The 17,356-nt window shown below is 43.2% G+C and overlaps 1 protein-coding gene across 8 annotated transcripts in view; it reads right to left on the bottom strand.

The window, feature by feature from the left end:
• LOC147462162 (zinc finger protein BRUTUS-like) overlaps positions 1-17,356 on the bottom strand; it is a 92,812-nt gene that overhangs the window by 49,973 nt on the left and 25,483 nt on the right. For all 8 annotated transcript variants that reach the window (XR_015187680.1, XR_015187679.1, XR_015187678.1 and 5 more), the window contains exon 5: positions 68-305. Coding sequence is in view for 3 of the 8 variants with exons in the window: in XM_086509572.1 (XP_086365698.1) it covers positions 68-305 (238 nt within the window). In the remaining 5 variants the exon portion in view is untranslated. The remainder of the gene's footprint in view (positions 1-67; positions 306-17,356) is intronic.

The raw sequence follows: 17,356 nt of genomic DNA, 5'->3' as shown, positions 1-17,356 counted from the left end.
AGCTTCACAATTCAGTCAAAATCCAAATCCTAAACAACCAATTTAAGCAGAGACGTGTGATAATAACCTTGGCTTCTTCATCCAAAAAATGCTGCTGGATGGTCTGACACGCTTGATTCACGTGTTCATGGAGTTTTCCATAGAAGGCGTCTAAAGCTATTGCCTCTCTTGTCAACTGAAAACCTTCAATATGCTCCCGAATTATCTCCAAACAGCGCACTTCCTCAGCATGTTTGTGAGCAAACAAAATTTGCTGGTTTGCCTTCTGTGAGATTGCTGGAAATAGAACCTTATCTTCAGCAGCACTGTCAAAGTGGAAGATTATGAATGCTAAAAGCTAATAATGAAAACGCACTACTCTGAAGTACAAGTAAGATTTCAAGAACAAAAGTTGACATTTATGTCTCTCTTCCTGGCACTTGTAACACTAATACAAAATATTTTTTCACACAGTGATAAGACTAGAGCGCTCAAACGGGAGCTCTCACAAAGGCAAAGAAAGGACAAGGATTGCACAGTCACAGCCCCTAATTTAAAAATTATGATACATGAATATAAACCTCCCACACAGTATGACGGTTGTATCATCACATTCGAGGAAGGCCTATCCCCCATGAGGCAAAATTCTGCACAGTTTACACTGTGCAGACATGATGGTGAGAGTATCAGTTGTCGGGACTCAGCAGATGCCCTCTCTACTTGTGTATATGCCAAGATGCCCCACATAATTGATCTAGAGGGATATTACTACAGTTAATGATGATGGCTCAGGATTACAGACGCTTGAGCGTTTCCACTTAACATGTACAAACATAGAGCGGTGGTCCCCATGGGACAGCGGATATGCACGGCCAATTGATTTTTCCAGCTAGCAGATACGACAGGCCAACTAGGGAATTATTTACACGAGGAGTGGCTCTTTGAACAGCAGAAGAGATTACAGCCAGAATGAAACCACAAGTCCCTGGATACAATGCATCATACAAACGCCAGAGGTAAATTCAGGAGATCCCGATGCATCACCTGTATTGTATCCAAAGAGGCTGCCAGAGACCTACCGACACTCCAGGGAGATGTATCTGATGGAAGAAGTGAAGAAAATACATGGAGAGATTGCAACCATCAAAATAGAATCAATCAAGAAAGAAGAAAAAAGAAAATCGTACGAAGCTACAGACACAGCTGAATCTATTTAGGTAAAGCACAAATTCAAAAGAGATCGGACAACTCTCCCCAACTGTTGGATACAGGAAGAACAAGATTCAGGACAACACTTGAGAGAAAAACATGCTGAGGAAAGATTAAACAAGGTTATCCACTTTGTCGACCTTGGTGATCCAATGGTCATGGAAGTTAAGAGCAACAGGCAAAGGGTAGGGTACTTTGATATGATAGAGAAGATCAAAGTAAGAGGGGAACTTCAGAAGGGATTGCAGATGAGCTTACTCCACTTCAACTGAAGGATAGACCGACAATGTAGAAAGTTGAAACAGTACAAGAAGCGAGGAATGGAGAGAGAATGGTGGACAGACGAGGAAAAGCTGTCATAAGGGAATTCATCACTGCACCACCAAAGAGATGAGGAAAACGTTTATTGTATTATCATGTCATCCATATTTTCTTATGCATGAGAATTTTCATACCTTTTGTAAAATGTTTCTCACCATATCCAGAGCTTTGAGTTGCAGTTCAGTTTTCTTCTTGTGATGGCACACCCAAAGTGGGACGTATCATTTGTCCCATTGGCAGACTCCAACCTCTAAATAAATGTAATACTCTCTCCCATTCTGCAGCAAGACAGGTTTCTTCATTCTGCAGCGTTCAGAACTTCAGTGGTCCAGTAGGCTACATTTAGGCTTTCTGCAGCAAGACTCTCTCTTCCTCTATCTCTCTCTTCCTCAGTCTTGTTCGAAGAGAAGAGCAAGCTAGAAACATGTGGGTGAGATTGAAGGCAGAGACTGGCAAATACCTATATATTGCTATATGCTATTTTGCTCCCAGTACTGTTGGGTTAAAGGCCTAAATAACCCCTTTTTGTACATTTTTTTACTTTGTCCAGGTTCATATTGAAGGTTCAATATGAACCTGGACACATTTTTTAAAGGTCACTTATAATAAAAGTGGGAAAACCCAAAACTCACTTATTGAGTTTTCCCCAAAAACGTGAGCCCTCTCTCTTCTGCTAGCGCTTCCTCTCCTGCTTGCCTTCGCCTCCCCTCTTTGCACACACACTGCACTTCCTCGCATGCTCTTTCACTTGCAAACACCGTCGCGCGCTCGTCAGCTGGTATCAGAGCCCGATTAGGATTTGCCCTCAAACCTGCAAACGCTGAATTTCAGAGAAGAAGGTCAACTTTCACGCGAGATTTTGCAATTTCATCGCTAAAGTACTCGTCCCGGACACTAGAGAGCTCTCGGCAACCAAAATTGACCTAAAACAGGCTGAAATTAGGTCAAAAACAGGAAATTACAGGTTATGACAGCAAAATACAGGTTTTGCAAATGATGTATTAAGGTGTGGGAATACTTTTGCTAAGTCTCCGCTACCCGAAAACCCTGAAATTGCCGAAAAACAAGCCCTAAAGCAGGTGTTTTAAGCAAATTTCAGATTTACGCAAGTTTTTGCAAGTGTTTTTATGGTGCGATTACATTGGGGAAAGTGCAATTTGATGCAATCTACACACATTCGACAAATTTTGTCGATGTATGACCATTTGTGGCTCAATTTCATGCAATTTTGATGCTACAAATTGGGGCTTTTGTGCTTACATGCTTCTAAAGGCTGTGTATTAACCTTATGTATGTCTTCGAGGCTAAAAACAACAAAATTTGTTGTTTTCAAGCACAAATTCGCTCGCTGAAATTTCCTGCGCATAAATTTCAAAAATTGAATTTTGTGCCCAAATCGTCCTATTTTTCCCCAAATTGCTCCTGTGACCATTTGGAGCTGTAGTGCACATCTCTATGAGGCTATACTCCGATTTTTGCGCCTTTTGCCCAAAAATTCAACGTTTTATCCCTCTTATTTCGTGCAACTATGGCCTCATCTTTTTCGGATATGAAGAACCTCTTCGAGATTAAGAGGTTCAATGGAACAGGTTTTGATCTTTGGAAAGACAGGATTCAGGGAATCCTATTTCTTAAGGATTGCGAAAGGACACTTGAACAGGTGGAGCCACAGAATATGACAGATGAAGCATTGGTTAGCATGAACAGGAAAGCCGTTACATATATTAAAATGTCCATGAGCGATGAGACCGTCATTGATGTGAAAGGTCTCACGACTGCTTTTGATGTGTGGGAGAAGTTAAAGGGAATGTATGAAAATACAACGCCTGTCAAACAGGTGCACTTGATGCAAAAACTTGTTGGCATGCAACTAGATGAGTCCAAGAGCGCCGCAGAGCACTTGTCATTGTTCGCAGGTACTTTGTCGCAGTTACAGGATTCTGGCTTGCCCCCTTTTGATGATAAGCTGAAAGCTATCTTCTTGCTTATGACCTTACCTGAGTCATGGGAAACTTGGGTGGTTTCGTTGTCCAATAACCACAATTTGACCTTTGATGGTGTTAAGGGTTCTATCTTGAATGAAGAAATCAGGAGGAAAGCAAGTGGAGAGGGAGGCAGCTCTGCCAATATGGTTAGAGGCAGGATAGAAAAGAAGAATGCTTATGCACAAAGGAGTAAGAGTAAGAGTAAAGAAAGGGGAAATGCAAGCAAAGGCAAGGGTGATGTGACTTGCTATCAATGTGGCAAGAAAGGTCACAAGAAACCCGATTGCAGCTACTATACAGCTGAGTTAGAAAGCAAAAAGAATGGCGGAGACAAAAAGAAAGAGAAGAAGGAAGTGAAGGCAGATGCACAGGATAGCTCAAAGGACAAAGAGAAGGCCAATGTGGCTTCTAGTGTCGTGATTGAGGAGCTGTCAGATGTAGAGGACATCTTGTGTGCCACTTTGTCAGATGATGATGCTTATGACTATGATGCCTCTCTTAATGTTCATTCACAGGACATGCAGATCACCAAGAGTGATCTTATTGATGCTTTGTTGACTGTCAATGATGCATTATCCCAGACTTGGATTGTTGATTCTGGTGCTTCATTTCATGTGACTCCTATCAAGGAGTGTTTCTCTACTTTTGATGCAGGCAAGCGTGGCCATGTATACCTTGGAAACAATCATGCATGTTCCATTGAGGGTATTGGCACTGTGCATCTCTCCATAGATGGACAAATGAGCTTGTCTTGCATGATGTTAGATATGTGCCGGGAATCAAGAAGAGTCTGCTTTCTGTTGGACATATGGATATGCATGGTTACGATCTTGTTTGAGAGAGGGTCATGGAAAATGACCAAAGGCTCAAGGCTGATTGTAAAGGGCACAAAGAAAGGGACACTTTACTGCATGCATGGAAAGGCCGTGTTGGGCAAGTTTATTGCATTGGCTAGAATTAACTCTCACATGGAGTTGTGGCACAAGAGGCTTGGCCATATGAGCCAAAAGGGCCTTTCTAAGCTTTGTACTTTGAACAAGCTTGATGCTAAAGGCACAAAGCTTGACTTTTGTAATGAATGTCAATATGGCAAGCAAGTAAAGCATTCTTATTACTCTGGTGTCTCTCGTAAATCTTATGTGCTTGATCTTATACATTCTGATGTATGTAGAATGCCTACTAAGTCTATCGGTGGTGCATGTTATTTTGTCTCCTTTGTTGATGATCATTCTAGGAAAATTTGGGTTTATTTGCTTAAGTCTATTGCTTAAGTCTAAGGATGAAGCCTTTGCTGAGTTTAAGAGATTTCGTGCATTTGTGACAACCCAAACAGGTAGAAAGCTAAAATGTTTGCGTACAGACAATGGGGGGGAGTACACTAGTGCTGAATTTAACAAGTTTTGTGAAAATTTGGGCATTAAGAGGGAACTTACTGTGCCATACAGGCCCTCTTCTAATGGTGTGACTGAAAGATTCAATAGGATACTTTGTGAGAGGGTGAGATGCATGTTGTCCACAGCTAATCTCTCTCATGGATTTTTGGGAGAAGCTTTGAAAACTGCAATGCATATATGCAATCGATCCCCTCACATGTCTTTGAAAGGTGACATCCCTGAAGAGGTTTGGTCTGGCAAGCATGCTTCATATCATAACTTACGCATTTTTGGTTGCGAAGCTTTTGTGCATGTTAGACCTGAGTTGAGGAGTAAACTAGATGCGAAGTCCATTAAAGGCCTCTTCATGGGATATGGTGAAGAAGGCGAAATAGGTTATAGGATTTGGTTATCTCAGCTCAAAAGGGTTGTACGCAGCCGGGATGTTGTTTTTAATGAGGCAAGGCTGCTTCAAAACAATTGTGCCTCAAAGCATAACCATAAAGGGGTGAAATTTTAGCATGACCAGCCACCTGTTAGGTCTATTTTTGACCCTCAGGATGCACCACAAATGGCTAAAAATATAGATGATCCAGTGGTGTTTGAGCCAGATGATGTTGGACAGCAAATTGAGGCTCCTGAAGGGCATTTGCAGCCAAGAAACAATGCTGAAAATGGTGTTGAAAATGATGTACAGCAGCCCATTGTTGATGATTTTGTAGTGCCACCTGATGTAAACCCATTTCCGGATAATGTGGATCATTGGGTGAGGCGGTCTACTCGTCAAAGACGGCCTGTGAGTCGATATGACCCCTCTTTGCATTACATTATGTTGACAGATGAGGAAGAGCCTCTTACGTATAAAGAGGCAAAGACATGTGAGCACAGAGACAAGTGGGAGCTTGCTATGCAGGAAGAGATTAAAGCTTTGCATGCTAATCATACTTGGGATTTGGTTGAATTGCCCAAAGGAAGGAAGGCTATTCCTAACAAATGGGTGTATAAAATCAAAACTGTTGATGCAAAACCCAAGTATAAGGCAAGTCTTGTGGCAAAGGGATATGCTCAAACTAAGGGCATAGACTTTCAGGAAGTGTTCTCTCTTGTTGTGAAGATGACCACTTTGCGTGTATTGTTTGCCATTGTGGCTGCTCTTGATTTGGAAATGGACCAAATGGATGTACATACTGCTTTCTTGCATGGTGATGTGGAAGAAGAGCTTTACATGAAGCAACCCGAGGGTTTTGTCATCCTTGGCAAGGAACATTTGGTATGTATGCTCAATAGAAGCTTGTATGGGCTGAAACAATCATGTAGACAGTGGTACAAGAAGTTTGATCGCTTCATGCTTAAACATGGTTACAAAGCAGCCATGCAGACCATTGTTTGTATACCAAACGTGATGAGGATGGCAGCCCTATTATTCTTGTGCTCTATGTAGACGATATGTTGATAGCTGCAAAGAAAAGAAGCATTGTTGATGCTCTTAAAGGGCAGCTGAAATCTGCGTTTTCAATGAAAGACCTTGGGGCAGCTGAACGTATACTTGGAGTGCGTGTTACACGGCAAAGACACAAGCGCCTATTGTATTTGTCGCAAGAAACGTACATTGAAAAGGTCTGGACAGATTTAACATGGCTGAAGCAAAGCCTCTTGGTGTGCCATTACAACCATATGTCAAAATCTCCAAGGATGATTGTCCCAAGTCAAAGGAAGAATCCAATGACATGCAAAGTGTGCCTTATGCTTCAGCTTGTGGTTCACTTATGTATGCTATGGTTGCTACTAGAGCTGACATAGCCCATGCAGTGGGAGTTGTGAGCCGGTTTATGGCTAATCCAGGCAGGTTGCATTGGGATGCAGTGAAGTCCATTATGAGGTACTTGAAAGGGACTAAAAACAAATGCCTCTGCTATGGTAAAGGACCAATGGAGTTGAAGGGATTTTGTGACTCTGACATGGTTGGTGATGTGGATACACGGAAATCCACAAGTGGCTATGTATTTACTCTTACGGGAGGTGTTGTTTTATGGTGTTCTAGATTGCAAAAGATTGTTGAATTGTCTACTACAGAGGCTGAATATATTTCAGCCACTGAGGCTTCCAAAGAAGCTATTTGGTTAGCACGCCTATGCAGTGAGTTTTGCTTGCCTACCAAGGCACCTATGCTTGGTTGTGATAGCCAGAGTGCTATATGTCTGGCAAAGAACGCCATGTTTCATGCATGCACAAAGCATATTAATGTGCGGTATCACTTCATACGCGAAGGGCTTGAGGATGGCCTTATTACATTGGTTAAGGTCCATACATCACAAAATCAAGCCGATGCTCTCACTAAGTGCCTACCCAAAGCACAACATCATCTATGCATACAGATGGTGGGAGTCATGTAGCTTAAAGGCGCCATTTATGCCTTTTAAGTGGGAGGTTGTTGGGTTAAAGGCTTAAATTACCCCTATTTGTACATTTTTATACTTTGTCCAGGTTCAATATGAACCTGGACACATTTTTTAAAGGTCACTTATAATAAAAGTGGGAAAACCCAAAACTCACTTATTGAGTTCTCCCCAAAAACGTGAGCCCTCTCTCTTCTGCTAGCGCTTCCTCTCCTGCTGGCCTTCACCTCCCCTCTCTGCACACACACTGCACTTCCTCGCGTGCTCTTTCACTTGCACACACCGTTGCGCGCTCATCAAGTACTTCAATCTATGCGACGTCATGAGGAAAGTCCCCTTTCTCGGTTTTGGATGATGAAAAATGGATATTTTCCAGGGAAGGAGATATCGTCCTTTTGGGAAACTTCAATGCCAAGAAGGGCCACTCCCAAATAATAATCTATGACACAACATATGAAATGTTGAGAGAGCTAGATGTCGGTGGCATGGGACTGGCTAGATGTTCCCAAGATAAGGAACAGACAGAGAATGGGAGATACTTGACAGATATGCCGAGTGCACATGGGTTGGCTATACTAAATGCATAGTCACAGGGGACGCCCATTTTTGGGCTTCCCGTCCCCACTTGCCGTCCCACCCTCTTTTTTACAGTAAAAATCCATTTGAGCCCCATCCCCCGTTCCCCGTCCCCAAACGCATCCCTTGTGACTATGACTAAATGGCCTACAAAGATTCCCAGCAGCAGCAGATGGTTTCACTTGATTCCCAAATAGACATGGGACCAGCACAGTTAGTCATGACTCAGCCCAGCTTTTACACCTTCTATTCAGGACTTTACATCGGCCCGGCATAGCAGTGGACCATGCATTTGTCACACTGACCATCTCTTTTCAGTTTAGCACAGCTTAGGTGGCACAAGTATTTGCACCTACTCGCTACACCTTCACTCCGGAGAATGACTGTGTTTACCCAAATGGGATTTACACACAATTGTGCATAGAGGAGCCAGAACAACCACTTGAGGAGCTCACCCAGATAATGCTAGAGACATTGAACGATGCAACAACAAAAGCGTACTCACACACTCAGCCAGAGTATCGACAACGTCTGGGAGCATGCCCCAAAATAGTTGGTATGAGGAGTGTAAAGAGATGAGAGTGAGACTTCAGAGGGAGGTACTCTTGGGAGTCACCACTTACAGACAGTCATGGACTACCTTCCGACGCTTAGTGCGACAGAAGAAGAGGGCCTAGCTTGCTCAGCTAGAGCAGGACTTGTACCAGCTATTTTTGAGTCAGGACTCCGGTGAGGCATGGAACCCACCTCCAGCCATTACCTCCACTGAGACTTGGGGTGAGTATGCAACATCTCTCTACACAATCCTGGACAGCCACCCTTACCAGATCCTCTAGAGCCATGCCCACAAACATGCACTTTCTTTACTGCCGAGATGGTAAGGAAAGCTATTGACAAATTGAGGACTTGGAGGGCATATGACCATGATGGCCTGGTGGCAAATCACTTTATACATGCCAAGGATATTCTTGCAAATCTTTTAGCAATGATGTTCAACCACACCTTGTGTGAGGGTCCCCTGGATACTTGGAATATGTCCACTATTGTACCTATCTTCAAGGTAGGAGATCAAAAATTGTACTCGCAAGAAGAATTTGATGTTGCTCTTGAGCATAAGTTCAATAAACTGATGGAGACTACGAAAACTTCTCGGAAGAAGAGCCATTCAGCAAACTATCCCAGCTATTTGGGTGGGAAGTCTACTTTCAAGCAAGCAATCAAATCCAAGAAGCGTGTCCGCTTTGAAGATGATCCAAGTTCATCATCTGACATTTCAAAGAGTTCCTCTTCCTGTGACTCCAGCGAGGAGGACAAAAAGCATTAGAAGCGAGAAAAGACTCAAGAGAACAAGAAAAGCAAGAAAAACAAGAAAAGAAGATCCCACAAAAATTCTAGAAAGCATCGCAAGCATTCTAACAATTCCGACGAGGATACCTCATCCTCCGACAGTTATGACTCTGACGAGCCCATGTATGGGAAGAAGAGAAGCCATCTGAATCAATTAGACCATCTCGAGAAAAAGGCCAAGAAGGCCAAGGATAGAAAATCACCTTCAAGAAACACATTGAGCAGTTTGATTGTGATCTACCCAAAGAGATTCGGCGATATTGCCTCAAACAGAAGTCCGTTGCCATTCAACAACTTACAGGGTGTGCCAAGGAGAAATTTGGAATTCACGCCGACAATATATTGTATCCTTCGGACAAGCCAGTGGCCACCGCAACAGGACAAGATTTTTCCAATGGAAACAAAAAGAATGGCAAGCACCAAAAGAAAACCCACAAGCCCAAAGTTATCAGTAGAGCAGCGTGCAAAGTACTATGAAGTGGGCAAGTGTTATAGTTGTGGGGAACAAGGGCACATTCTTGCAAAGTACCCTAACAAAGCATAGGTTGAGGACAAACCAGAGAATTCCAAAGCAGTAGATGAGCATGCAAAGAAAGGTAAGACAAAGGCAGAATTGGTTCCAGATTTTGTGGGGGAGAGCCCAAAACAGATAGATAAGAGTACGAAGCTCTACAGAGCGTGGGGCAAAGTATGTGATCAGGAAGTCCTTATCTTCTTTGATTACGAAGCCAAGTCCAACTTCATCTCACCTGAATTGGTGGCTCGACTTGAAATAACACTTGAAGAAATGGGGCCACCAATGGAGGCAGTTTTAGAGGCACCAGGGAGGGTATCGCCATTAGACTTGTCATAAGCAAATTGTGGTTACATTGTCACAGGTATCTAGGGCACGAGGACCTCTACATCATGCCTCTAGAGGGGTATGACATCCTTTTGGGGATCCCTTGGTACCACAAGAACTACGTCGTGGTCGACTACTCGGAAAGAAAGGCTACATTGAAGAACGAAAAGAGCAATGAAATAACAATTGATGTAAAATGAAAGGGCGAGCCTGTCCCTCTTGTATCGGCTTTGGCCATTTCTAAATTATTGAAATCCAATCTCATTGTTTACTCAATCTACTTGAATGAAGTCGATGAAAATAAGAACGAGAATTTTTACAAGCTCAAGCTGACTGTTTCTCTAAGGGTTTCCTGGAGAGCTACCTCTTGAGAGACCTGAAGATCACACAATTGATTTGATTCCCATCAGTTCGCCACCAAACCGGGCATCTTACAAGAGCCCACACTGAGGAAATTATGAAGCAAGTGAAAGAGCTTCTTGAAAAGGGTCTAATCCAACCAAGCACATCACCTTATTGTTCACTAGTGCTTTTAGTATTAAAGACAGATGGATCATGGAGAATGTGCATTGACTACAGAGCTCTCAATAAAATCACCATCAAGAACAGGTTTCCAATACCCACAATCAATGATGTACTTGACAAGTTACAGTGTTCTACATGTTTCAACAAAATCGACCTAAAAAGTGGCTATCATCATATCAAGATCGCTCCTACAGATGTATGCAAGACCGCATTCACGATGCCCTTTGGATTGTACAAGTATTTGGTGATGCCTTTCGGTCTCACAAATGCTCCTACAACGTTCAATAGAATGATGGACAAGATTTTTATAGAGTACAAGTCATTTGTGGGCACCTTTTTCAACAACATCATCATATTCTTCAAGAGTGAAGTTACTCATTTACACCATCTCTTACAGGTTTTTGAGGCACTTTGGGTTTACGCTCTTACAACATGCGGTTCATTAGAAAGTTTGCGGAGATTGCTTCTCCATTACATACCCTGACTCAAAAAGAGGTTCCGTTTGCTTGGGGATCTTCAGAAATTACAACGTTTAAGACACTCAAGGAAATGATGACGATTGGTCCTGTGTTGACTTTACCAAATTTATAGAAACATTTCGAAGTTTACTGTGATGCTTGTGGTAGTAGTCTGGGAGCGGTTCATGCAGAAGGGCCATGTCATAGCTTATGAGAGTAGAATGGACTCAATAGAGATATTTCCTGCTTGGAGCATATTTCACGATGTTTACAGATCATCAGAGTTTTAAATACTTCTTGTCCAAGAAGCAGCTTTTTGATAGGCAAATGAGATGGGCGAACATTTTGTCGTAGTTCCATTTTTAGATTGTTCACGGGACGAGAAAGAAGAATTTGGTGGCAAACCCATTGTCTCGGAAGCCGCCATCAGATTTTGAAGATATGCTTCATCAGTATGCTACAGATCCCGACTTTGCAGACATCTTTGACCGGATACAGAGTGGGGAGACAATTGCAAGTCATACCATCAGTGAAGGGTATCTCATGAGAAAGACTATGTTGTGTGTCACTAAGGATTTGCAGATAAAGGTGTTAACAGAGTGCCATAGTCCACCTTTTGGTGGGAATAGAGGCATCGAGAGTACCTTGAGAGGGGTGGAAAAGTATTTCTAGTGGCCTCGGCCCAAAAAGGATGTGGATGAGTTTGTATACACTTGTTTGGTGTGTCAAAAGGTCAAGTTTGGCAGACACAAAGCACCAAGATTCTACATCCTTTACCCATTCCACATCGACCTTGCGAGAGTATAGCAATGGATTTTATCTTCCATCTTTCTAAGACTCACAATGGGCATGATGGCATTTGGATAGTGGTGACACGTTCAGCAACCAGGCTAACTTCGTTCCAGTAAAGAAGACAGTAAAAGAGGATCATTTAGTCAAGCTGTTCGTCTCTCAAATTTCCCAATTATATGGCATGCCTGAATCTATAGTGTCAGATAGAGATCCTTGATTTACGCGCTTGTTTTGCAAAGCAATATGGGAGAATATAGCCACTCCGCTTAAATTCTCATCCTGATTTCATCCGCAAACAAATGGGCAATCGTAGTCAACCAATTTAGTGGGTTTTGAACTTGTTGAGACCTATTATCTCTAATCATAAGACTCATTGGAAGAAGTACTTGCCTCTAGTGGTGTTTGCTTACAACACGGTTCACACATCTACAAGGAAGGATCATTTAAGATCGTCGAGGGTGTCAAAAAAGGTTCCACCGATTATGAGCACCTAGGACAAGATTTTTGAAGTAGATCAATATACACAAGATCTAGACACTACTTTTGCCGAAGTAAGGGAGGCTTTGCGGAAGTCTCAAGCATGGCATAAGAAGGCAGCAGACAAGCATCGAAGTGACTGACAATTGAAGGAGAATGGTTGGGTGCTGCTCCGGTTTGACAAAGGACAACTACGAAAGCGGAAGGGTAAGAAGAGGATTTTTCCAAAGCTTAGTATGCAATACTATGGATCCTTCCAAATACAGGAACAAATAAATGGTATATTGTCAGTGACACATCCAACCCTATCCAACCCTATGTGTCAGTGGACAAGCTACAGCATGATCAAGGTTCAGTCAGTCCAGTCAGTCTAGATTTAGAAGTGATCTGGCACTTTTGTGAGTCTATTTGTAGACCGTGCATGCCCTGTCCATGCCCAGTCACTTAGTGTAGATGCATATCCTCTGGTTGCACACAGCATGATCATAAGCATTCCCGTCAGAATCCTTCAGGGAAATTTTCCAGTGCATTTAGCCTATTTTACCTATTTTTGACATTTTTCACTTATTATTTTTAAGTGACTTTTGTTGGAAAGTAGGTAGGGCAAATTGAGTAAGTTTGTATATAAGCAAACCTAGACTAGCACTAAATGGCAGAAGAGGCAACAGGAGCCAAGCTCAGCACGCAACTTCTCAAGCAAGATCTTGGTGGTTCTCCCCTCTAAGCAAGACTCAGCACCTAGCGTTTTGCATCATCAAGCATCATCGCCCTAGATCTGCATCAGCCTGGCATTTTCCATCAGGAGATCATCGCCCACACACCCCCAGACCTAGCATTTTCCAGATTGCAGCCCTGGCGTTTTTCATAAGGCCAGCTCAGCATGCAGCGTTTTTCAGCCATAAAGAACCTGCAAATTCAGCCCTAAAAGAGTAGCAGTTTCAGCCCTTAAGACCCTGCAGTTTCAGCCCTAAGGAAGTGCAGATTTTCAGCCTTAAAGACAGCAGGTACCAACATTTTTCCTAGCGTTTTCATTTCAGCCCATAGCGTTTTTGGACAGCAGATAAAAGATTGCAGATTTCAGCCCTTAGGTCGGTCTCGTCATCACCGTCGTCATCCGCCGACATAGCCTAGACTTGCATCAGCCCATGCATTCAGTTTGTACCAATTTGTGCAATCATAAGTAGATCACTCTCGCCGACGAGAGTGGGGCCTTCGGAGGAGGGTTTTACAACGTCTCTGGTGTCGTATCTCTCTTCTCTCTCTATCTCTGAGTCTCATACACTTGTACGCACAGTGTCCATTCACTTTGTTTGTGATCATTGCACTCTCTCATTAAGAACAGAAGGCTCTCCCTTCCATAAGAACAAAAGGAACCTTGAGCACAGTTCGGAGCACTCATCTTGAGCAAAGTTCAAACATTCATTCCGCTGCACCTAACATTGGTATCAAAGCTTTAGCAGTGTTCTGTATCACTCAAGGAAAGAATCACAAGAATTTTTTTGCTTGTTGAGGTCGCACGAACCCGAGTTCACTTGGGCGTCTCGATTCCTAATCGTGTTTTTGAAGAGTGACGGGAATCCCAGAAAAGAAGGGCTTGTCCAGCCTCCCCTTGTGCCTCTTTTCACTCATTGAGAGCAGACCGTGCACTTAGCGGCCGGCCAATCGACGTGAGGTGGGAAAATGCAACCTTGGTGTGAGCGCAAGGCCACCAAGGGGTGCGCCCGCGGAAAAGAGCAGAACTCGAGTGAAGAGAAGATCCTTTTCGAACACAGATTGCAAGTGAAAGAAGGAACCCAAGAACTTCAAGACCCGCAAGAGCCTCAAGAACCCCAAGAACCAAGACCCCCAAGAACTCAAGTTCCTCGTGAACTTAAGAACCCAAGACCACAAGAACCCACGACTGCAATGGATAGTCATCACTGGAAGCGAAATGGCTACTTCGCTTGGAGGTGATGAGCATGAGAGAGGCAAAGAAGAATTTTCCCCACCAGGAGGTTTTTACGACCCTCCCCCTTCCCCAACTACGTCAAGGATTGCACTAACTACTATGGAGGCTTTGGATCAGATGTTTATGGAAAGGAAGTTAGAACGCGAAGCAAGACATGCAGAAAGAATGGCATAAATGGAACGTAGACACGCAGAAAGAAGAGCAGAAACAAAAGCATAAATGGAGTGTAGACACTAAGAAAGAATGGCAGCCATAGTGCGTGAGCACAAGCAAGCACGCTTGGAAGCCAATGAAAGACAAGCAAAATTTGATCGCGAGAACAACAAAAGACAAGCAGAATATGATCGCGCGAACATAGAAAGACAAGAACACAGCGACCGACACAGCAAAGAGTTCTGACGACTCTTTTCTCAAGTGCAGGCACAGATGCAAGAGATTCAGGAGAAGGAGACTCTCTCGGTCTCTTCTTCTCCAAAGCAAGACACACATGATTTGCATGATGATTTGAATGATAATGATGAGCATGATGATTTGGATGACACTAACAAGCATGATTGTTTGCATGATCAAGATGTGATTTCTCACAGGCATGATGAGTTGCATGACGATGATGTGATTGTTCACAAGGATAATGTGTTAGTTGATGCTTTTTCTAGCGAAGCTAACCTCGTTGTAGATTCGATCAATCACGAAGAATCGATCTTGACTTTCGAGTCAAGGTCCACAGAATCCCCATAGGAAGATTCGATAGATTCCAAAGAATCGATCTTGGCTCTCGAGCCTAGGTCCAAAAAACCCTTACAGGAAGTATTATGTGTTCGCATGATTCATACGCACGCACTGTTCGAGTGTTTCATTCGTGATCGTTTCCTGTATTTTCGTCAGTGTCTTTATGTGATCCCTTTTCCTAGGCATGACATATTGTACGTTGAGAACGTTTCACTTATGAATGAGCACGGATGTATGCGGATTGTTCATGAAAAGCTGAAAAGTATACATTCAAGGAAGTCACATTCCATGTCTATTCCTTGGCACGACACAGTTGCAGAAACAGCACATGAAAGTATGAGCACCAAGCATGGGCATTTCCGTTGTGAATTGCTGCTTTAGATCAAAAGAGAAAGATTCAATCTCATTGTTTGCGTGTGTGTGGTGAACGGTTTGGCACTCCGTCTCCTTGTTCATCTATATTGCATGCACGGTCTATTAGGACGACAAGATTTTTTCCACTCACTTTACATGGAATGGGTATGTTCATGGTTTTGTGTTGGAAATGATTTCAGGAATTTTCAGCCATGGAGATTCTTGAAGAAGAAAGAAGCATGACTCTTCACGAAGTTGAAGCAGTGAAGGAGCCACATAAGACTTTGTGTCGCTTTCGACACCGCCCAAAGAAGCAAGCGTTGTAGATCTTTATGAAGTTCAAGTACCGTACGACCCACACATCAGAGTGGACCGGCGAAGAGTCCCTTCCAAGATTCCGAATGCTATTGGCGATCTCCCTCGACGCCATACAGTTCGGTACCAGTACCTCACTTTGAAAAGGAGGGGATGTCACGTGACACATCCAACCCTATGTGTCAGTGGACAAGCTACAGCATGATCAGGGTTCAGTCAGTCTAGTCAGTCTAGATTTAGAAGTGATCTGGAACTTTTGTGAGTCTATTCGTAGACCGTGCATGCCCAATCACTTAGTGTAAATACATATCCTCTGGTCGCACACAGCATGATCATAAGCATTCCCATCAGAATCCTTCAGGGAAATTTTCCAGTGCATTTAACCTATTTTACCTATTTTTGACATTTTTCACTTATTATTTTCAAGTGACTTTTGTTAAAAAGTAGGTAGGGCAAATTGAGTAAGTCTGTATATAAGCAAACCTAGACTAGCACTAAATGGCAGAAGAGGCAACAGGAGCCAAGCTCAGCAGGCAACTTCTCAAGCAAGACCTTGGCGGTTCTCCCCTCCAAGCAAGACTCGGCACCTAGCATTTTGCATCATCAAGCATCATCGCCCTAGATCTGCATCAGCCTGGCGTTTTCCATCAGGAGATCGTCGCCCACACACCCCCAGACCTAGCGTTTTCCAGATTGCAGCCATGGCATTTTTCATAAGGCCAGCGTTTTCAGCAGATGGAACCTCAGCATGCAGCGTTTTTCAGCCATAAAGAACCTGCAAATTCAGCCTTAAAAGAGTAGCAGTTTCAGCCCTTAAGACCCTGCAGTTTCAGCCCTAAGTGCAGATTTTCAGCCTTAAAAACAGCAGGTACCAACGTTTTTCCTAGCGTTTTCAAGCAGGCCAGATTTCAGCCCATAGCATTTTTGGACAGCAGATAAAAGATTGCAGATTTCAGCCCTTAGGTCGGTCTCGTCATCACCGTCGTCATCCGCCGACATAGCCTAGACTTGCATCAGTCCCATGCATTCAGTTTGTACCAGTTTGTGCAATCATAAGTAGACCACTCTCGCCGACGAGAGTGGGGCCTTCGGAGGAGGGTTTTACAACGTCTATGGTGTCGTATCTCTATTCTCTCTCTATCTCTCAGTCTCATACACTTGCACACACAATGTCCATTCACTTTGTTTGTGATCATTGCACTCTCTCATTAAGAACGGAAGGCTCTCCCTTCCATAAGAACAAAAGGAATCTTGAGCACAGTTCAGAGCACTCATCTTGAGCAAAGTTCAGACATTCATTCCGCTGCACCTAACATATATCCTTAAGACTGAAGTTACCAGATACTTGGAAGATTCACAATGCATTCCATGTGAGACTCTTGAGGCCTTTCAAGGGTGAATTGCCAGTGGACAGGGAGCCATGTGAGCAACTAGAAGTGGAAGAGATAGAACAGATTCTCATTCCATCGCAGGTTCTAGCACCCGGTTCTTTATGCCAAGTGGATGGAGGAGGAGGACTTAGCAGATACTCGTCACATACAAGAGCTTTACCTTGATACTTTTGGGTTAACTCCGACGTTACCGATGAATCAACACGTTGAATCTCATGCGCTATGGACTGAACAAGAGGGAGCTACTCCACTCCTTTGTCACAGGTTACCTCGAATGGAATAATGTCACAACTTCATTGAAATAGAACTTGTACCTTTTCCTAAGTGTTCTTTATAATTT

The sequence above is a fragment of the Adiantum capillus-veneris genome, chromosome 3 (genome assembly GCF_014529385.1).
Source record: "Adiantum capillus-veneris isolate H3 chromosome 3, ASM1452938v2, whole genome shotgun sequence".
Taxonomy (NCBI): domain Eukaryota; kingdom Viridiplantae; phylum Streptophyta; class Polypodiopsida; order Polypodiales; family Pteridaceae; genus Adiantum; species Adiantum capillus-veneris.
This window is presented reverse-complemented; position numbering and strand designations above follow the sequence as displayed.